The sequence below is a fragment of the Perna viridis genome, chromosome 5, assembly GCF_037379345.1.
Source record: "Perna viridis isolate PV_CMFRI_1.1 ecotype Kerala chromosome 5, ASM3737934v1, whole genome shotgun sequence".
Lineage (NCBI taxonomy): Eukaryota > Metazoa > Mollusca > Bivalvia > Mytilida > Mytilidae > Perna > Perna viridis.
In genome coordinates this window covers 8,640,112-8,663,270 of record NC_142449.1, presented here as the reverse complement: position 1 = coordinate 8,663,270, position 23,159 = coordinate 8,640,112, and the positions used below count along the sequence as shown (strand labels likewise).

The following is a 23,159-nucleotide window of genomic DNA, read 5'->3' as shown; positions in this document are numbered from 1 at the left end:
AAAAACTTACGAAGATTTCAAAAGACCTTTTACACACTTTGAATAGTTATGAAAAAAGAAATTTAAAAAAAAAAGATTATTTTCACAAAAGTTATGGCCATTTTATATTGTATTTACACCCTCAGATTTTTTTATGAATTGGGATTAGATTTCTTTGAATATTGTAGCATTGTGAAAATTAGTCCTTTTTGGGTATGCCGAAAAAAGGGTCTAGATAAAGTTTGATCTGTTGTGTCTATGTGCGCATATGTTCATGGATACTAAATACTGCATTTTGCATGATATCATTTATTGTTTTAGTAGATGTCCTATTTTTATTCCCCATTTCATAGGAGAGAGGGTATACTGTTTTACCTGTGTCTGTCATTCTGTCATACCATTACACATTCTGTTGTTACTAAATTTTCTGCTGTTGAAAATCACAGGCTGTTCATATTTCCTACAAAGCTTCATATAGGTATACTGTATTGTGGAATGTAGTTTCATAATTGTATGAAATCTACTTCCTGTTAGCCAAAAAAAAACTTGAATTTCCTCATACAGTGCAAATATACAGACTTTATCTATTAATCACAGGTTGGTCGTATATTGTAATAAACTTTCTATTTAGAAATGTTGTATGGTGAGATCTGTTTTTGTATTCATATGGCATTTACTTCCTGTTTGTTGGGGAAAAAAACGTGAATTTTCCTTATAGCATGATGAAAAGCAGGGGTATTTCAAGTTAGCTGTCACTCACAGATTTCTTGTTCACAACCATTTTGTAATTTTATTTCAACCTTGATCTAATATGAGGTTCATTTTACTATAAATCAAAAACGATATATTTTGTAACTTAATTGATTATTATAATTTTATAGAGTCCTATGGTTTGCCAAAACAGCCTCCATTAGAACTTGTGATTGCTCAATCTACAGAATGCATGAAACTGATGTCTAAAGCAGCCATAGGATCATGTGCATTTGCCAGTGTGTCGGATTACCTACATTGAAGAAGACCAAATGTGCCTTTACTACAACCTCATTGTGATATTTAAGTGTTAAATCAGGGTTATTGCTGTATATTGTTTAACAATTTACATATGAGGCTACTTAATCATTTGGAATAGTTAATACAAAAATTGTTTCATCATTGTCAGTGCATTAGAACAAACAAATTGACGGTTGCATTTTAAAAATTATTATTTAAATGAAAATTAAACGGTTATGTTTGTGTTGCTAATTATAAAAAAAAATTAGCAGCAAAGTTTTCAAATACAAGGGAGAAATACTGTAAATGATTTAGTGCTAGCTTAGTGGAGTAGAATAGGCACAATTTAAACTTAGTGAAGTAATAACCCTGATCTAACCACCAAAAACCACCAACCAAGAAAATAACCAAAGTATAAAATATGCAGATGACTTACAATAGAAACAGCGCTGTTTTGTTACAGAACATCAGTATTTGTATGAAGTAATTCCAATGAGTTTAAAATAGTTGATACTTTGTTAAGAACTGAGGAAGGGAAAATCTGATCTTCAGATTGAATCAGTTGATAGGTTACTATACACAGTCTTTCCATTATATTCACATTGGTCTTAACAGTTGGTATAATTGTTTAATTTAATCGGTAGTTAACTGTTTAAAATGAATTGATATTTAACTTTTTCAGATTTTATTTAAATCAAATTTTCATCATTTGCCTGAAAGGCTCAATTTTACTATGTGGCAGTGACCTCATCAACATATGTTTGTATTGAATGTATTATTAATTTGTTTATTCATAATAATCTCAGTACCAATTGTGCATCCTTAAAAAATTACTTGCTTTGTGGGTTTTTATAAGGGTATCTTGTGATTGAGGTTATTTCTTGAGTGCAAAAATAATACATTCATTCCAACCACATACTCTTAATATTTCTATTGTTTAATTTTCTATGAATAAAATTACGCAAGATGGTAAGGTATAAAAAAGTTTTTTTTTCTGTCAATATTAACAGTTTGCATGTGATTTAAATAAGCTCACTGTTTGAACTTCTTGTCCTTATTGTATCTGCTTATACATGAAAAACAACTTTTATTGAAATTAACAGTATGATCTGTACATTAGGTTCAACTGTTCACGTTTTAGATAATTTTAAATGTGTTCATACTGATAACAAAATATTGCAGATCTAGTCTGGTACATGTACATCACTGTTACCACCTTTAAATCTTTGCTGTAGTTTCATCCAACATTTGTAAGAGCACCTGGTAAAGGATCTTGCCTTTTCTTCATTAATTTAAAAACAGTGTCTGTTTAATTTTGAAACCTATTTTGTAGATGTGCTTGTTAAATGATTTCTAATTGATTTGCAAATTTCTCACTGCAAATTTTTTTAACTATTCTTTGGCAGCTCTCGTGTAACCAAAAGTTCACCTGCCATTCTACAGATAAAAGTTTTGCTTTTTTTCTTGTGTTGATATCTCCAATGCATGGTTGACTAGTTATATCTCCAATGCATGGTTGACTTGTTATTTTTTATGTATTTTAAGAAAGGTACTTGTACTCATAGTAATTCATTTTAGCAATTCTCAAATTTATCCTTTACCACTGTGATACATTCATTTAAAAAAAAATACAAATATTCCTGTCTTCATGGTAAAAAAAAATTTCGAATCCAAATTCAGTCTCATTTACTTAATGAAGGTAATGTTTCTACTGAAAGAGGTATGTCCCTTTGTATTGTGTATTGAGTATGTATTTAAAAAGAGATGTGGACTGGTTTTGTTGACATTGTTGCTGAGATGAAGATATTTTATATTATCATTATTTATGAAAAATTACAACTGTTTTGACATTTTTATTAATAATATGTCTGAAGAATTGTGTGATATACATTTAAAAAAATAAATAGAGGAAAAGTAGACTTGATTTGAATTTTGTATCATATTGACAAAATCCCTTTGTAGTGCTCAAATAAAGATTTCTTCTCTTAGTTAAAACCAAGTGCTGCTTGTGCAATACCTTAACCAATAATTCTTTTCCCAGAAGAAATATGACATAGAAACATCACCCTAGTAGCATTATTAATAGAAATGTATTAATCTTTCCATCCAAGTTTTGTGTATATAATTTACATAGATAAGTGATTGGTGACATTGCGACATTCAACAAGGAAATTGCAATCATATGATGATGCTGTTTTTGTCATTGTCCTACAGAACTTCAGTTTAAGCTAACTAAATGTCATGCATTTTTAAATTTCTTATAAAATTCTGTTTTAGAAAAGTGAAGAAAGAATAGCATTTAGCATTTTCAGTTTATAGGGGACCAAAGTTGGGCCACCTCCTGAAACTGACCTATTTAAAGAATTTTTAAAAAATATTTCCTTTCACAAGGGCGTTCAGGTTTTTTATCACTTGCAAATTTATTAAATCATTATCTGTTTTAGAGATAATTGGGTAAAAAGTAGACTACGAAAACATCCTAAAGGAACCCTTTTCTTCTAAATATTGTGCAATAGTGTATCCAAACCAGTTGTTGTGTCTGTAATGAACTGTAACTGCCTGTGTTTAAGTGTGTCAGTAACTAATATTGTGTCCATACTTGCCCCAAGTTAACAGAGATCTTGTGTTTGCAGTCATATCATGCCATGCTTTTATTTTCTCTAAATTGAAAACTGGGAATATATGACAGCTCTATTTTATTTAAGCTATTCAAAGTGTATAGCTTTTATATGCTCATCAGTCTAGACTGGATTTATTATGGTATACTGGTCTCTTGGTGGTTCATGCTTCTCACAATAACTCGAAAATGCCAGTTCAAGTCACAAACTGATCCAAGCCTTTCTTTATTAATATGACACCTTGTGGAACAATTTCAAAGAGTGCAATTCACATTTACTCAAGTTATTGTCTGGACATCTTGAAATGCTTGTTTCTGGCCTTAATTCCTACACAGTTCAATTCACAACCTCTATAAACAATCTCATGCTTCCTTTTGTGGAATGCCACCTTGTATAATTTATTAAAGATCCATACACTTATACTCAAGTTGTTAGTTAATGTCAGGACATAAAATGTGTACGGATGACGACAGCATATTACCATTATACAACCACAAATTTTTTGCCATTATATTGAAATGGTTAACTTCAACTTGCCAAAGATGAAAAACACATTTGACAAATTTCTCCAAAATTCGAGATGGTCAATTTCAATGTATGTACATACACCATGCTAAATTTGAATTATATTGGTTTTAACACTTTTTGATTTTCAAGTAACACAAAGTATATAACCTCAAATATAGGAAATAATTTACCACAAGTCTCACTAACCACTTCTAATGTTTCCATTAATTACTAAATATGTTAAAAAGGTAATTTTTAAAGTTCACTGTGAATTCCCAAGACAAATGACATCTTAAAGCTGCATACCACTGCAAAGAATGGAAAATAAGGCTGTCAAAATCATTATGCTAATGGTACGATGATTGAAGAAATTCTTCAGAAATTTACTTGAATAAAAAATACTGAAATCTACATTTTCACTTTTTCTGCTTACAGCATTGAGGCAAATTACTCGCACATATAAACAATATTCATACACTTTTGTAGTAAATAATAAATAAGAACACTTTGTCAACTTTATTTTGACTGCTTTTCATCAGAATACTCACAAATTATGCACTTACTATGCTTGGATATAGGTTCAGTGTGTTTTTTGTACAACATAGGGGGTCGCCATTTGACTTGGATTTGGTAAGTGAGACCATTGTAGGTAACACAAAATAGGTACTGTTACCCTCTAAGCATCATGGATGGATGGACAGTTGCTTGAAGACCTGCTTTCACTGTTGGTGACAGGAAAATCACCAAAAAGACAAATTTTTTTGTTAAATTTCTTGTTATTACACCTATTGTGAAATTCCCCAATGGGCCAAATATATACTAGTAATAGATAAGGGACATATTCAAATACCATTATTATAGTATGATCTCACAAGTACATTTCTGGGTTTTGAGGATTAAAAGGTTAAAAGATACTGTACCCTACATGTACTTCATCATTTACCAGTTTTAGGGAGTCAGCTGAGAGAGATTTATTTGGCATGTCATTTATTCTACTGTAACTTGTTAAACAAATGATAAAAACTATAATTAATGAAATCATGATCATCTTTATATAAAAGGTACAACACATTTATAAGTACCACATGAAACACTGATGATTTAACACCAAATGCTTTACCAGTAAACCTTTAAACCAAATACTAGTATCATAACTTAACATCCATCTGGTGTATAGTCAAAGGAAACAAAATATTTTTAATGTTAAAACAAATTTCTTACAAAAACTGAGGAATTTAACTTTAATACAATGTATTGTTTAGATACATTTGGCTAAATTTTGAAAAATATTCAAAATACAATAAAGAGGATTTTCAAGTTTTTTGTCTAATGAGTTTTTTACTTTGATAAAAGTTATGCAATTTAGTGGAATCCACTGTAATTAGTTCAAAGTAGTTATGTTCAACAAAGTACACTAAAGCTTTTATTGCAACAGCAAATACAATTCTTAATCTTTAAAAGTACAATCCCTAAAGATAGTAAATAGTCAAGTTGATTTGAATAGATGTTCAACTTCATTCCAAGATCTTTTTCATCAATTCCACAAATTATGCTGTCACTAGTTCAGAACTACAATAACTTGAAACTGGAATTGAGTTTGTATGAGTGATAGATTCTGAATCTGACACTTCAAGTTCTTCTGTTTCACTATCTGTATCTTTCATGACAAGACTGCCTGTATTGGAATCATTCTCACAATAAACATCATCTTCATTTCCCTCATTGTCTTGGTGTTTACTTCTCCTACGGAAACAGAGTCCCTCCTTTTTATGTCTTTGAAGATGAGGCAGACGAGTGTAGGATTTATTACATAAGTCACACTGATATGGTCTATCACCAGAATGTATTCGTAAATGCCACTCCATATTAGACTTTTCTGAAAACCTTCGTAAACATATATCACATTGGAAAGGTTTTTCACCTGTGTGAACTTTAATGTGTGTTTGTAAATCTTTAGAAGAGTAAAATCCTTTTTGACAAACCCCACAGGAAAATTCTTTAATCTGCAGATGAATTCTTTTGACATGTGCAATTAAATTTCCCTTTGTGCCAAAGTCTTTCCCACAATATTCACACTGGAAATTTTTAGTCCCTGCATGCATCTCCATGTGCCTCTCCAGGTGATATTTTCTAGTAAATGCTTTGTCGCATTGATCACATTTAAATGGCTTCATACCAACATGAGCACAAAGAATATGTTCTTTCATTTGTCTCTTAGTTTTGAATTCTTTGCTACATACATCACAAACAAAGGTCATTACCCCATGACCCTTAACATGCCTTGTCAGCAAGTATTCACTGTTAAAAGTTTGATTACACAACCCACAAACCAAGTTTTTCATGTCTTTTTTATGAACATTCTTAAGGTGCCGCACAAGGTGATATCTTTGAGAAAATACTTTATCACATTCATCACATTTATGTTTCTTTTCTCCAGTGTGGAGAACAGCATGTCTCCTCAAATCACTTGGTCTTCCAAATGATTTACTACAAACTGAACAAAATACTCTTTCTTTCTGTTTCTGTTTCTTCATTTTAGGCTCTTCTAGATCTGTTTGGTGAAGAACTGTAGATTGAACATCCATTTGAATGACTTGTGTTTCTTCTTTATTGTAAATGTAAGGTTTCATGTCTTCATTGAATGTGTTGGATTCCATGGGTTTCTGGCTACTCTGATCCAATATGGTGGAATCTAAATCATGAGACTCCTCTGCAAGTTGAGAACTTTCATTACAGTCTTGATTATCAATTTGGGCATCACATGTTTCAAACAATGAAGTTGGCACATATGAGTACGGATAATAGTTTGTGTTAGAATTGGGAATGATTTTTTCCCATGTCGGAATTTTCAGTAAATATTCTTTCACTTCCCTTTCAACTAATTCTTCCTCTGAATGCATCTTGATTCTTCTTCGAGGTAAACAACTTTTGCGCTTTGATACATGCTTTTTAGGAACACACATCTTACATTCTTCAAAATTATATGTACTACCTGTACTGCAGATTACACTCTGTCGATTATTAACTGAATCACAAGATTTATCTATAGCAACATCTTCTGCATACCCTTCCAAGTGAATGCCAAAATCTGTCCTTCTTGACATATTGGGTTGGTTCAGGAAGATTTTACTAGAATCTTTATTTTGGCCTTTGACTTGGCTTCCTTCCAATATGGAATTTTCAGTTATTGTAAAATTTGGCACATTTAAAATCATCTCTGATGTCATCTTCTTGACTTAGTTATGAAGAATAATATAGATGTCCAAGACATCGGCTCAGAGTTTAGTCGACTGAATAAACTAAACTATATTCAACAATGCATTTCATCTAAACATCATGCAATGTACATGCAAAGATGAAATACTCTCTGATATCTTCTTGGTAAAATATATGATATCTGGACATGCCTTGCACTTGTAACATCTGAAAAAGAAAAAAAAAAACTTTTAAATATTACTGCACTGTAGTTTTTTATTCATGAAAGAGGTCCATACACCAAGTTTGATAAATTTCTATTGTTAAATTTTGACAAAATTGAGCAAATGCAGAGACAAAGAGGGTATTTGTGTAAGAAAAATTCACACAAGTTCCCCACAACAACTAAATATTAACAACCTTGATAATCTTTTAGCTACAACGTACAACATTTAACAGATCTGGAATGTGAATGGTTAAACCTACTCTTAAGGTTTGTTAGCTTATTAAGAAAGTTTTTTACAGGAGTGAACAGGCAGATAAAGTTGCTTAACAGTTGTCAGAGTTTGACACGAACTGTCCAAAGGACTTTCAGATCCATAAATTAGGTAATCATGAGAAGTATCCTTCGGCCCTGTCTTTATGAATAGTAAAATTTTAAGAATTAATTTAGATAGCCTAAAGGACTACCAAATTAGGTAGGCACAGACTAACGGACTGCCGTTAATGTCCACTCCTTCTGTTGTATTGTCTTAATATCTGTGATATCTGGATATTTATTGTTTATCATTTGTCTTAATTTATAGGTATTTTAAATTCACATAAATTAAGACAATTAAATAATAAACAATAATTATAATACCATACATTGTAACAAATGTACGTCATGTCAAAATTTTGATGGGTGTATAAAAAATGTATGTATTGTCAAGAAAAAGTAGAAATCATTTTTGGTAATCTTTAATTTGGAGAAGAAATCAGTATAAAAACATCAGGTAAACATAACTATTTTTTCTAAATTTAAAGTATTCTTGAATCAGACATTGTACCCTAGGTGTATATTTGGCATGTGTTACCTCCCCTACCTGGGAAAGGAAACTAATATTATTTTGACGAAGACTTTCCTTAATACTGTAAATATACATTTCTTTGTGATGTATCTATTTTTGTGAATATAGCAGTTACATGTACATGTAGTCCTTTTCCCATGAAAATTAAAGCAAGTACTGGTGTACCCTAGTTAAAATCTATACTGTACTGTGCTGTTGGCTTTGTATTTTATCTAATTCCTTCATTCAAAATGGGATTACTTTGATAAGATTGAAATTGTAGCATACACATATAGCTTTTTTCTAAGATAAGAAAAGGCAATTATCATTCTCTTAAACTTTATGCTGTCAGTTGTGTTAAGAATCTTTGATGTGTGTTTCATTTCAAAACAGGTAATGTGTAAAATGCTCTCACCATCTAAAGAGGACTGCTATATTCCTGGAATCTGTATAAATTACGAATTGTGTTAAAATAATACCACTATGACAAAAATGGATATGGATGGAGCTACTTATAAGGGTAACAATCAAGTTTGAGGTCTTTAGAAGCTCACAGTGATCACTAACATAGGCATTATGAACCATCGTCAACTGATTCCAGGACTTGTGATTTTTTTTGGCAGCCAGCCACTGTTGGAGATTTAAAAAATCAACATCATAATCTTCATTGTATACCCTTATCAGATATGAGTACAAACTGTTCACAATATCAACATTGTTTATTTGCAGTTGTTTTGGCCACCTTTTACCATTTCTTGTCTATTCTCTGGAAGCTGGTTGCCAGCCAAAATTGCAAAAAATCAAGCATGGTCTACATACAATGAAAAACTCTACTGGTAATTGCTGTCTTTGTTGGTATTCATTTTTTAAGAAAGAATTGCATCTCATTTATCCATCCTATTTCCCCCCTTCCGAAACATGAATGACTAGGATGCAAAATATATTTAGGAAAAGCACCTTCGTTTGTTGACACAATAGACAAGAAGTTGAAGACCGTTAATGAAAGCACCCATGATGCATAGTTCTATTCTTGACCCATGAAAAAGATTTCTAACCATTAGTGTGAGACCTCTTAGGGCAATCTACGGCAGTAATAAACCTATAGAAGATGACTATGTGAAAAATATAAAAATTAATACACATGTATTTCAGGCAGTAATAAACCTATAGAAGATGACTATGTTAAAAATTTAAAAATCAATATACATGTATTTCAATTATAACTACATGGTTTCTGAATCTTGAAAATCAAAGGTGAGGAAATTGGAAATCTGACTAAAAACTGAATAAAAATCGTAGTGGACCAAAGCAAATTTGAACCCTACTTCAGAAATTCTAGAGGTTGTCTAGCAAGATTTTTTTCTGACATGGTGCCATGGAAGGTTGGATTTCCAACCTCTAAAATTTTCCCCATCAGGGTGAGTCTAGGTTTTTTTACCACAAGGCAAAATGTAAATTTTATTCACAGCAGCCAGATTTAACATATGTAGTCCGAATTTCCTGTGAACCTGCAACCCTCCTCTTTTTTATTTGGGTATTGATATGTCGGGTTGGGGTCAAACCTAACAAACTTTTGAAAATCCCCATGGGGTTTTTACACGGGACAGCGTGTGAACTGACATTTTCAGGACACAATTTGCAAACTGCATGGGTTTTACTGTTGTAATGTATGCATGAGACAACCACTATAGCATTAAAGGGCCTTTTTCAGTTGAACAACATGTGCATGCACTATAACTTATTGAAGTTTATAAGCCCTTTTTTTCTTGTAGTGAATTCCTCCAAATCTAATGGAAATTCTTAACATTTAATTAAAAAATAAATGAGAAAACTACTATTTACAAATGTACATTCAAATGTATATTTACCATTTTAGACTACATTTAGCACATCTTTTCTTCTTTCCATTAATGCAAATTGATTTGCGAGTTAGTGTTCAGTAACTCAGTTTCGAACTGAAAGGATTGTTCTGGCCATAAGATCTCTTAACTGGGTCTATGTGACAGAATGTTGCTATTTTTCCTAACACAGGAAGAAGGAAACTTGAGCAGCTTTATCTTTTCATTAAATGCATACCATGAGGTGCAGTATATGAGAAAATATAACAAATATTCAAGAATGTTGCTACCAAATTTCTAAAATCGTCACTATGTGAAAGGAATAGTATTTCTTTTAATTATTGCAAACATATATTTTGGGGGAAATACTACACTGTTGAAATTACAAGAAATGTGAAGATTGCAGAGGAGGTAACTCATTTAGTATAAACAATGATAATTTTATAACTTGTTTACATACCTGGTTCTACAAATTTTAGACCTGTTAAATTGACAGTATTTGTCAAACTAATTGTGGAATAGAAATTAAACTTTAGAAAATGATTAGTTGTTCACAAAATAGAGGTTGATCCAATTGAGATTCATTTTAACCCTCATCAGCTGATTGCTTCTCGGAGATTATTTACATGTTATAAAACGTGCCCTTACCTATTTAGACATCAATTAACACCTTTTGTCAGATTTAAGACTCTTCAATTCAAAGAAATAAGATGGAAACACAAAATTATGGGTTAGAACTTGAGTTTTTTTAAATAATTTTGACAAAATCAGGATTTAGGACAAATTTGACCTGAAAAATCATGTTAGGGGGACAAAGGTCAAAATCGTGAAAACATGATTAAATCATGAAAGTTGGCAGGTATGGATCAGAGGAAATTCAGACTAATGTATTTGAAAAATAAACCTACATAATAAAGAAATGCAGGAAATATTTTATCAATTTTTACCTACCCACGGCTGTAAATTTTTTTAAAAATGCTTTAGTTTGGGTTGTATAAGATCATAAAAAAACACATTTAAAAAATATCTGTTTTATTTTTATTATCTTGTTTTTTGTTTTGGCTGAAATCCCTATCGGCTAGTAATTTTGAGTTCAGGTTGGTAATACTGTTACTTGCCCAAAGGGTTAGTGGTCTAAGAAATGAAGGCAATGACTTGAGAGAAACAATAGGCAACCCACCCCCTCTTTCATGACTAAAACAATCAATACTTTCAATCTCAACCATTGACACTGAAATATAAAAAATGGCAGTATCATACTGTGCAGACAAGTTTTTCTACATATGGAGTCAAGATATTGGAAACTGGGATTAAAAAAATTTAGAATGAGCCATTTTGATCTTCAGACTTCACTGACTTCAGAATATATCAAAGGGTCATTCTTTAACATTCTTTGTAAAATTGTCTTATTTCAATGTAACATTTTCGGAAGGAATGAGGTAAAAAGCACATGCCCCTTCTAATCCCAACCACCGCTACATACCTAGAAAAAAACGTCGAAAGACTTACTGATATTGACAATCTTTCGAAACAGGAAGCTTACATCCGAATATAAATACCGATTCGTCAACGGAGAAATTGGTATTCCGCAAACTGGTTGCAGCCGTTGTATATTTAAAAATTCTAAAAATATTAATTTGTGGTGCAAATAGAATTAAAAACCAAGAATGGGGCGGGACGATTTAATTTATGACAAGCGTCTCTAACATCGGCTATGATTACTGGCGGTCCTAACTTCTTTTTTTATTATTACCAATGGAAAATCGCTTTGATTTCCATTTTTTCTTTGTAGAATATGTTTCTGATTTTTAAACAGGCTGGTACTATATGGTACAGTTCTAAGTGCAGCTCTGTCTTAAAATCAGGCAGAATCTTATGATTAGTGATTCACGCATTTACTAATCCCAAAGCTATTTGGTTGGAAAATCTTCAGTAGGCCTCGTAGAAACTGTACTCAAAACTGAATAAAAGTGCAAATGAAAGTAGCCCACTAAAGATATTTAAAACACTTAAAATTTGGTTACGTTCTACTACCAAAAAGTCTTTTTACACTATGACCATTCAAAAACTATTTCACAATACATAACAGATCTAAGGAAATGAAAAGCTACTAGGTTACAGACCACCAATTCAACCAATGAGCATTTGGAACGTACGCAGAAATTACCCCTGTTCCTCATAGTGCTGTGAAAAAAGTTCTCATCTTATTTTAAAAATTTAAACAGTTTCTGAAAGGAAAAACATTTCTGTACATTTTATAGGTGCATTTTGCTTCTTGCGATGTGAAGCCTAATCTCCATAATGATTTTTAAATATACCCCTATCTTGTGAAAACACTGGGATTTCCCATGCTATTTATAGACCCTTCACTTCCGGTGACCAGTACTGCACTGCAAGTCTGCTAACCCCACATGCCATTCTGAGGATTGTGAGCTGACATATGTAGAATCATGCTGATATATAGTCATCTGCAGGTTAAAGTTAAGGTAAAGTCCAGAGAAGCCATTGAATATTGTGAAATTAGCATAGAAGCCTATGGGAAGTGGAATTAGTGGTTTTTAGCCTACTATAGAGCATTAAAATTTTAAAAGTTGCACGTCCAGATGATAAACCAAACCGCTTATTACAGAAGTGTGCACAAAAATTTGCACCAAGCCTTCGCCTGATCACGTGCGCCTCGAGTATTTCAGCGATCTCTGGACACTGGTCTCTACTCCCCGGCTGGGTGAATGCAATGTATCCCCAATATTCAAGAAAGGAGACCGCCACTTACCCAAAAACTATAGATCGGTATCACTGACTTTAGTTACCTCCAAAATCCATGGACATAATCATTCTCTGTCACCATATGCTAAACCATCTTGAGAAAAACAACCTAATCACTAAATTGAACCATGGTTTTCTTTCCGATTGCTCTTGTCATACACACCTGGCATTAACAATTCACAACTTTCTAGAAATGTTTATCAAAACCTGCAAACTGATGTTATAATATTGGATTTTTCGAAGGCATCGATACAGTGCCGCACGACACACTCCTTCGTAACTAGAAAACTACGGAATTAGAGGATCACTTCACTCATGGATAGAGTTATTCCTATGTACCCGCAAAATGTAAATAGTAGTGGAGGGAGAAACATCATCCGAAGCCACAGTGGATTCTGGTGTTTCACAGGGGACAGTTCTGAGATCTTTTCTATTTTTGTGCCAGTTTAATGATCTTCCTGAAGCAGTTACATCCCAAGTACGTCTTTTTGCTGCCTTTTATACCGACGCATACGATCACTGTCCGACCAACTCAAACTTCAGAAATACGTACAAGAGCAAGAAACATTGGCCCATAAGTGGGGGATGGAAGTGCTACGTTCTTAGCATAAAACACAAACTTAAGTACATGCATGCACTTGATAACGCCATCATAAAATCGGTACTTCAAAATTCGTACTTATATTTGATGCTATCAGAAGATCTCAAATGGAGCACCTTTATTAACAACACCTGCGGCAAAGCTAGTTAGACTTTGGGATCCCTACGCCGTAATCTCCGTCACTGTCCTTGGAAATGCAGAGAAAATGCTTAGCTCTCCTTAGTCCGCAATACATTAGAGTATGAGTCAATAATTATGGACCCCTTCCTCAAAAGATATAGATAGTCTAAAAGGCAAGGCGCACGGTTCATCTGTTAAGACTACAAGTCTCGTCACTGATATGCTCAGGGACCTGGACTTGACAACATTACAACAGCGAAGGAAGGCGCTTCGCTTGACTTTCCTGTTCAAGGTGGTGGATGGGTTAGTGATGGCAATACTGGCCTGCTGCCGATTGCATAGAACCAGTCAGCCAAAACAAACTTCGGATGCGACCATCTTGTTTCAGTGTCTTTGAAACTGATAATAGCATAGCACGCCATCAGATAAACCATAATAAGTGTTAAAAAACTTTTACATGAAACACATGCATTCATAGGAACTGTAACAGAGTGGAACCAGCTGGACGAAGGAACAGTCACCTGCAGGAGCACAGAAGCGTTCCTACTCGAGCACTCCAGCAGTGCTAGGGGTTGTCCGTCAAGCTATTTTCTGACTGGTGCCATCCTAACGTTGGGTTATGGAGGAACAGAATTCCAACCGCTTACATTGCTTACCTTACATTGTAGAGTAAACCGTTCCTGGCAGCTCTGCGCAACTAAAACACCGAGCGCTCTCTTCGCCGTCACTGATGACTTTAATTAAGACGTTCCTATACAGATACAGGTACAGATACCACATATGCACCCGTTACAGACAGAGCCTTGCCCCACATGTACTACACTCATAGTGGTAATACTTAATTATAGCAACAGGGGCAAGACTTTTTCTGGACCGGGGTGCCTATGACTAACCCCGGTAATTTCGAATAACTTGTTCGATGACCTTTTATTATAAAAGCTATTAAGGAGCTTCTTTTCTGAGTAAAAATACCTTTATTTTAAATATATAATTTGTTAAAAAAAATACCAGGATCAAAATGTCTACCACGATAGACGGTAAGACTAGATTTATGCATGCTTCTTAGAGAATCATTATATATCGTATTTAAAAACCTTGTTATTTGATGATGAAAACAGCTCTTCTAGCATGAACTAATTGAGATCATGTAGAACATTTAAAAAATGCTATGAGACCGAAAAATTTCTTCTTTAAAAAGAAAAAAAAGTCTCTGCATTTACTTGAGTACTAATAGTTATCTTGGTATTGAAAGAGGTCGATATGCAAATTTGCCTCCTGACCAAAGGATTTGTCTTTTATGTAATGTTGAAGTTGAAAACGAATTTCATTTTATTATCAATTGCAAATTTTTAACTGTCTCCAGAAAGGATTATTTAGTAGATTAACTGAAGTGGTTCCTTCCTATGGATGATAATTAAAAATTTCCTCTGCAGTAACGAGTATTATTATTATTTGTTCTCTTTGTTTTAACATTGCAGTTTGTGTTTTATACTTGTCCTGTATTTTAACTTACTTGGATTTTCTGTCAGTAAATTTAGATTTTTAAAATTGTTTTATAGTTAGCGACATTTTAAAACTGGTTTCATTTTCAAACTTGGTGATTTTATCCATAAGGCGTTAAACTAATATATAACTCTTATTGCGATAAAATTTTATCAAAGGTATACTTTTCTCAACCATTTAGTAACTATTGTCACTATGCACTTATTAGACATTTTGAACAGTCAAGTGAAATGGAAAGTTGCATCAAATCAGAAAGCCGTGCAAGTTTTTACTAAGTGTTTATATCCGAACTATGATGAACAAATGCATGATTCTTAGCAAGACTAGTACAGTTGATATCTTTGTTATTTCGAATGGTATATTTTTAAACCCAGAGTAAGAAAAGTAGCATCATGACCTGTTTCCTTGCACGACACAATTCAGTGAAGTTTAAAACAGACCAAAAACAGACAAATTATTGAGTAATGTTAAGATAATTTCTACTGTCCTTCACTGAAAACTTTGAGATGAAACGACAAAAACAAGATAAAATGTACAAAGAAAAGAGAAGGTAGTACGCCTGGACGGTGGATGGGGATGGGTGGTCGCATTCAGTTCTCTTATTTGTAATATTTTAGTCGATGGAATCAGATTTGTTTATGGAGTGCTGCAGTCGAAATTCGTCGAATACTCTGATGCCTCGAAGAGTTAAGTGTCCTTAGTGGGTTCCATGATGTTTGGAATGTACATATATACAGGTATAATACAATAGGCATAATAATCAGAAAGTTATCAGTTTGTTTTATTGTTTTATCTTTGTTCAATAGATTGAACAACTTCTTAGAAATACTCCAAAAATATGATGTTGTTCAAATGTTTAGCTGGGAAATAAAATGAATACACCGAATAATGGCTAAATTATAAACTGTTTTACTTAGATACGACAATAATCCAAACTAAACTGGGAATTTTTGTCACACAAAAAGCTAAAATCGTACGCCAAATCAAAAGGAAACAATTATTGGATTTGTAGCACCAATAGCGAGTTTTCTTGTGAACAAGTTCGGTTGTCTCTGTGTTGCTATATCTGGAAGTGTAATAGCATTGGTTTTGGCCTCGGTTCCCTCAGTCCTGATGCAGATATCCTCATACTGGCATATGGCGTAATAGGGGGTAATATGGTTCCAAAAAAAGATATATATAATCATAAGCAATTTACATATTCAATGAATAGTATTACTCAATTAAAACAAAATTTTTCCACGGTAACAATTTTCTCGAAAGAAATTGTGAATCATACAACTTCTTTTCCTTGTTATATCACTTACTCGTTTATTTGTTTTGAACAAATGAAAAATCGTATTTTAATTACGAATGTTTTGTTATTTCAGATTGTGGATTGGTTTTGATATATGTTTCAGCTAATATTGTAGTTGTGTTTTACTTCGAATAGAAACGACCACTAGCCACGGGAATTGCAGCGTGTGGTTCTGGTATTGGCGCAATCATATTCTCACTACTTCTAGATTTGATCATATAATGTCCGGTTCTTAATGATGCGGTTTGTGGAATGCTAATGAAGCCGTTGACAAGTTCAAATACAAGGTCTACAACCAAGACAAAAATTAAATTTACAAAGGAAATATATGATTGAAGTTTTTGATTTGTCTCTTCTTCTCAACATTCCATTCCTGATTCTTTGTGTTGGGAACATTTTTGTGTGCTTAGGGCTACTTATTCCATATTATTTCCTGGTTGACAGAGCTCTCTTGCTCCAGAACAACCAAGCGGTATTTTTGGTTTCTGTTTTAGGTTTGTTTTAGTTAGCTTTTACCGATTCATTCACAGTCAATTTAAGTATTCGATAATCTACTGATAAATCTAATTACGAAAAAAAAAACAAACAAACAAAAAGCCAAGAAACAAACAAACAAACAAAAAACAACAACAAAAACAAAACAAAAAACAAAAAAAAAAACAAAACAAAAAAGCGGAACAAAACAAAAAAGTTTGAGCAATGTTTTGTTATAGTCGCAAATTGTGTTAAAAAGGTTACAAAATTTTCAACATTATATATGTTGTAGGTATAGCTACTACTGTTGGCAGCGTATTTTTCGGTATAATAACAAACCTAAAGAATGTGAATCCTTTGGTTGTTAACAACTTGGCTCTAGTCACAGCGTCTTTAGTGCTTATAATAGAACCGTTTTGTACAGTTTACTGGTCAATGTGTCTATTCTCTGCTGTCTACGGCTTGTGTGTAGGTAAGTCAGTTTACTTTAGATAAGGAAACTCATATTGACACAATGGTAATAATTCCAACCTAATACAAGCAAGCATGTTGATTAGTTATTCCTTCTACAGCTACAGGCCCTTGGGATATGAATAGTTTCGACCACACTCTTTTTCTCGAGAATCCTTATTAGTCTCCTACTGGCGATTTTCGAAGGAAACTTCAGGTTTGCACTATGTCCGTCCGTCCGTCAGTCCGACAAATCAGTTTTCCGTACTTTTTTGTCATTGTTTCATCCCGAGCGATGGCCATTTATGTTGCATTGTTTACATAAATGGCCAGCCTGTGGAAACAATGAAACAATGATAAAATGAAGTTTCCATGATTTATTTCGATTTTAATAGGACTATTTTTCATATTTTTGAATAGACACAGTCTATGACGTTGGTCATATGTTTATCACTTTTTTACCACGGCTGTGGTCTAAAGAGCTTTCAAGCACGCCATAATAGAAATACAGATATATAATTGTACGAAAGCCCACTGCGCTCATTTTCGTATGATAAAACATATTTTTCGCGTAATAGCACCTAATATTTTATATATATTATGAAAACACACAGATATACGTAGCAATGAGTTCCCCCCCAGTGAAAGCATTTTTTTAATTAATGACAAGAACCGATTTAGCGGCCGCCATTTCTTTTATATCAAAGCTTCATGGTGATCGTTATATAATCATGAAGGCAGCTAAGTAATTTGTATGCCCCTGCTTAAAAATGTTTGGTAGCTAGCTCTTATCGGCATAAATAAAACGAATGAAACACTTTTCTGTTGTCGTTAGTATTTTAGGGGTCATGACTTTTTACATCAAAGATAATTGTTATTCCTATATTCTGTTATAGCTTTTTTGTTTGATGTTTTTTCCATTCTTTGTTTTGCTTTTTTTTTGTTTTTTGTTTACTGGTTTTGGTTTCTTTTCGTCCCATTTTAATTCTTGTTAAGTTTCATGACTGACTTCGTTTGACCAAACAAAACAAAAGTACATATATAAAGAACAACACAAATCTCTCCATTTCGACCTCCAACACACACAAAGAAAAAGGAAAATTGAAAATTCTAGAAAAAAAAATTAGGAAGTACAAGTGTAAAAATACAGCCGGATAAATCATACGTTTTCTTCTTCTTTTATATATACAAAAAAGACAAACGTTTCGCGCAAGTTTCGTGTTATTTAGCATAAGTTCCGCGTGAGTTCGCGGTTGTTTTGCGTTATTGGCGAGAAAATTTCGCGTAATTAAGCAAAAGTTTCGGGTTATTGTCCGTAAGTTTCGCGTTATACCACGAATTTTTTTTTTAGTCTACAAAAATGAGCTCGATAAGCTTTTCTACAATATATATTTAGTACATCCGGTCCTTTCATTCTATGCTGAGTTACCGCTCATAGACTTCTTATTGCAGACTCAGTTTTTTACGGGGTGCCGAATGGGACTCTTGTGGTTTTGTACTCAAAAATTCAACTTTGTACAGACAAAAGTGAATTCAGATTAACAAAATTTATAGCATACTACAAATTTTCAATTTTGTATGCAAATTAGTTTACAGAATTCTTTGAATATGCAAATGAATTCTTTCATCACGATTTTGTAAGAAGGTTTCTCATTGGATATAGTAACAGCAGGTTTCCGATTACTTCGAGCAACGCAGGACGGTTAAGGCCGTTTTTAAGTTGCATTCTACAGTAAACCTGTTTTGAAATGACTAAAATTGCTATTATACGTTTTCTATGAGATTTGTTTGTTAAAACGGCTTTTAAAATACGCGATTTTTCTACTTTCGATTTATTGGGATTTCTCCTGTTGAATCACGTGATCATCTACTCAACTATAAAAAGCTTTTGCCCGACCTGTTAATCGCATCCAAATTTGACAAGAAAATTTGTATTAATGTGTTATACATAATATTATAAATTTCGCTAGAAAAAGAAATGAAATATCAGATTAGCCAAGAAAACCATATTAGAAATGTGTTGTGCGGTAAAATTTGTTAATCTGTCAAAGTCGGCGAAAAATTATTTTGTTCTACTATCCCTCACGTTTTTTGCCAGGTACAGATAGATTCCTTATTTCATTCCGATTCTATTGATTTATGACACAAGAAATTCAGTTGAGTGGAACAGGTCGGCTGAGATGAAAAACCGACATATTACGTGTCTAACTTTCGTTTCCCTCACACAAATAATCTATCTCTAGACTCAAAATTAAATGACACAATGGGTTGTACGATTACGATATCCCATATCTCTTTCACTTATGTGCTTTATTATAACCGTGCACATTCGTACCTTATCCACTGTATTGCAGAGAATGCTTTAAGTTTGTAATACATGTGTACATAATGCTGCACATTTTTAATTCATTTGCATATCCAAAGGATTCTGTAAACTAATTTGCATACAAATTGAATTTTGTCTCACAGAATTGAGTTTTGTCTCACAAAATTGAATTTTATCTCACAAAACACACACACACACATATATATAAATTGAATTTTGTGAAATAAAATAGACTTTTGTCTCACAAAATTGATTTTGATTACAAAAAGATCAAGTCCCATTCGGCGCCCCTTAATATTTCTCCTATGGATTATATTTATCTTTCTCATCCCATAATTATAATAAATGGGAGGTTTTGAAATAACTTGTTTGATTCGCTCTTTGAAAATGCCTAAACTTCTGGAATGTCTTATGTCAGAATTGAGTAAATTCCAATCTCTGATTGTGTTAAAAAACAGATTGATTTACTAGTGCTAGCCAAACGGTGCTATTGTACAACGTAGTCATCATTGTTTCGCAGGTTATATTGTGTTACTTCCCTTACTAATGGAGGTAATAGATCAATAAGATATTCTGGGGCAGTATTATTATGAATAGAATAGAAAAGGTTGAGGCGTCGATGTTTTCGCCTATCAACTAACCGTTCCCATCCGGTTTCAAAGTAAAGAGATTCCCTACTGGCAAACAGGGGCAAACCTGTTACTATCCTGCCAGCTTCTAGTTGTGATTTTTATAAAATATAAGATTCTAACTCTGTACAACAATCCCAAATTAAGAATATGCGTGTGAAATTTACCATTGTTGTCAAAAGTAACGCCTAGATGCTTATGCAATGAAACAAATTGTACATGTGTACTCTTTAATCTTTAAATAATAAGCTGATATCGTTTTCCTCTTTATCATTATTAGTAGTAAGCAATGCTTTTGTCTTCTGAGAATTGAATTTCACCAACCATTTACGAGACCATAAATCTAAAGTTTCCAAATCGAAATTCAAAATTCATGTATCTTCGACAGTATGAGGATGTTGAGAGGAATATGAGAGGGGCGTGTCGTCTGCAAACAGCCTTGCAAGACTTAAAAGTTCGTCTGCTATATCATTGACATATATTAGGAACAACAAGGTCCCGAAAACTGATCCCTGAGGAACTCCTGCATTGATGTGTAAAGTTGACGATCTAGAGTTTCCTATGAAAACACATAGATTTCTATTAATTAAATAACTTTCAAACCATCTGTATAAATTACCATGAAAGCCACAAGCTTTTAATTTAACTAAAAGTCCTGCATGCCACACTCTGTCAATGGCTTTTAAGATGTCACAAAAACGACTGCATTTAAACCGTTATCGTCTAATGTTTTTCTGGTGAACAGTTGATTGACCTGGTATAAAGCAGATTGATACTTAAAAAAAATCGCCATTCCTTGGTAATAGGCTTCTTTGTGATATTTTTAACGAAAGGTCACAGAAACTGGCAAAAGTTAGATTTTTAATCAAATTAACGAATCCAACGGAAATAATGGCTCTCAAGAAAAAAGGGATGATCTAAACCATCCATGCCCAAGTGCCAGTGTTAACAATAAATAGTCAGCATGTTGTGGCTATCGTTAATAAACATTGTTTTACTAGAACGTCTTACCTTAAATTTGGAAATATTTATGTTTCTTAAAGCTACGTATTTATTTTTGTAGCTGCCTTTATTTCTCTGACACCAATAATCCTCTGTGATATCCTGGGTTTAAACCATCTAGTAAATGCTTTTGGATTACTGACTGTAGCACGTGGCATAAGTGGACTAGCTGGACCCACCCCCACCCCCCCCCCCCACCCGTTGCAGGTATAAAATTAAACCTGAAACTGGTTGTGTAAGGTCATATAAAAATAGGAGATATGGCATGATTGCCAATGGGACATATTATCTTTCACCATTAAGTATATATTTATTTATTTATACCAGTACCACTCTTAACAAAATACTAGAAGCCACTTACTAGTAATTCAAAGGGGGTTCTACTCTTATTTGCAACTGTTAAACATTTATTATGCTAATATTTAAAAAAAAATGTAAGTACAGATGAGATCAGTTCTAACATCGCATGGAAACTGTTAGAAGAGCCGGCTCTAGGACAGTTATAAAAGTGTAAAAAAAAAACAGTTCTAGAGCCAGCTCGTATAACAGTTCTTCTAGCAGAACCGGCTCTACCAGAATAGTTCTACTACTAATGCCAGCTCTTCTGACAGTTCTGGCAGAAATGGCTCTACGAGAACAGATCTACTATTAGAGCCAAATTTACGATAACAGTTCTACTAGTAGAGCAGGCTCTGCTAGAATTGTCAAAAGAGCTGGTTCTAGAACTGTCCGAGAACTGTTCTTGTCATAGAACTGTTCTTCTGACAGTTCTTTGACAGTTTTGTCGGAGGTTAGAGCTGACCTCATCTGTATGTCTAGCATGTTCTCAGTGTTGCACGGGCTAATCTTATTCATGTCTCATCTGATCACCCGATCATGAACATTAAGACATGAAGAAAGTGAATCAGTACAACCAGTCTAATTTCAGTCTATTCTAAAAAGCATTTGAAACAGTGGCGTCCGAACTCGCGGATCCTATTATTAATAATCGTCGCATTTCAAATATTTAAAAACTGTTGATATCAGTAACGCAGGCACATTCTGTTGAAAGAAACAAGTATAAGTATTTTTTTTTGCTGGCTATTCTATTTGTTTAAACTGCGCTACATTTCTCAAGAGTACTTCTGAACTGGGCATCCTTGGCTGGCTACATTTGATCTAAAATGAACGATATATGTTTACCAAGCTGTATCACATTACAAAGTTTAACCTAGATCACAATTAAAATGCATTGTTTCTTTTTAGGTTTACTTTTCATGGTTGGTGCTTTGCTTCGTTTAATTCTTCGCTCTCTGTCCGTCAATTAAAACTCAGTCTATCCGGAAAGAGAAAGCGAGTACTGTGGATGAGAGAGTCTTACCTTTACATTTTACTACCAATCTATCATATTTATTTATAGTTAAAGGCATGCATCTTATTAGCATGTTTTTGTTTTTATTGAATAAGTTGTTCAAGGCCTGCAAGCACACTGTTAAAATGAAGATTGCCCTAAAAACATTCGTACTTCGCATTTTCTAATTTTATTTTTATTTTCTTGTCCATAAACAAGATCCATGTATGGTCTCTAGCTATCGCTTATTTTTGTATTAAAGAGAAATAATACTTGTTACTGCCCGAACACATATAGTTGTGTAAGATAAGAATGTCGTGCCCTATATACAATTAATCGTGCACCGCAGAGAAATATGAGCTGTTTGCATCAGGCGAAGCTGTTAAGGGATCAAGGGAATATGAGTTCGTTACCTATGTTTAGTATTGAATGTACATAAAATGTTTTGATCACGATGAACACACATGGCCAGGTAATGTAACCTT

General features: G+C 33.4%; 2 protein-coding genes and 1 pseudogene across 7 annotated transcripts in view; 2 read left to right on the top strand and 1 right to left on the bottom strand.

Moving 5' to 3' along the window:
- LOC148615860 (ran-binding protein 9-like) overlaps nucleotides 1-2,886 on the top strand; it is a 32,922-nt gene extending 30,036 nt beyond the window's left edge. For all 3 annotated transcript variants that reach the window (XM_088581521.1, XM_088581519.1, XM_088581522.1), the window contains one exon: nucleotides 861-2,886. In XM_088581521.1, the coding sequence (XP_088437647.1) occupies nucleotides 861-991 (131 nt within the window). In that variant the 3' untranslated portion in view covers nucleotides 992-2,886. The remainder of the gene's footprint in view (nucleotides 1-860) is intronic.
- A 1,711-nt stretch (nucleotides 2,887-4,597) lies between these two features.
- Nucleotides 4,598-11,724, bottom strand: LOC148615859 (uncharacterized). 4 transcript variants are annotated; one of them, XM_088581526.1, is made up of 3 exons: nucleotides 11,686-11,717; nucleotides 10,207-10,360; nucleotides 4,598-7,517 (listed from the first exon to the last, which is right to left on the bottom strand). In XM_088581526.1, the coding sequence occupies exon 3, from the start codon at nucleotides 7,319-7,321 to the stop codon at nucleotides 5,642-5,644; it is 1,680 nt and encodes a 559-aa protein (XP_088437652.1). In that variant the 5' UTR covers nucleotides 7,322-7,517; nucleotides 10,207-10,360; nucleotides 11,686-11,717; the 3' UTR covers nucleotides 4,598-5,641. The 4 variants fall into 4 exon arrangements, with proteins under 4 accessions (XP_088437652.1, XP_088437651.1, XP_088437650.1 ...); XM_088581525.1 differs by having other exon boundaries at nucleotides 11,660-11,707; XM_088581524.1 differs by lacking the exon at nucleotides 10,207-10,360 and having other exon boundaries at nucleotides 11,686-11,724.
- A 3,974-nt stretch (nucleotides 11,725-15,698) lies between these two features.
- LOC148615858 (monocarboxylate transporter 12-like) lies at nucleotides 15,699-22,120 on the top strand (annotated as a pseudogene).
- The last annotated feature ends 1,039 nt before the right edge of the window (nucleotides 22,121-23,159 follow it).

Coding starts and splice junctions, on each gene's coding strand:
- LOC148615859 (XM_088581524.1), bottom strand. CDS start 7,321: ATGACATCAGAGATGATTTTAAATGTGCCAAATTTTACAATAACTGAA.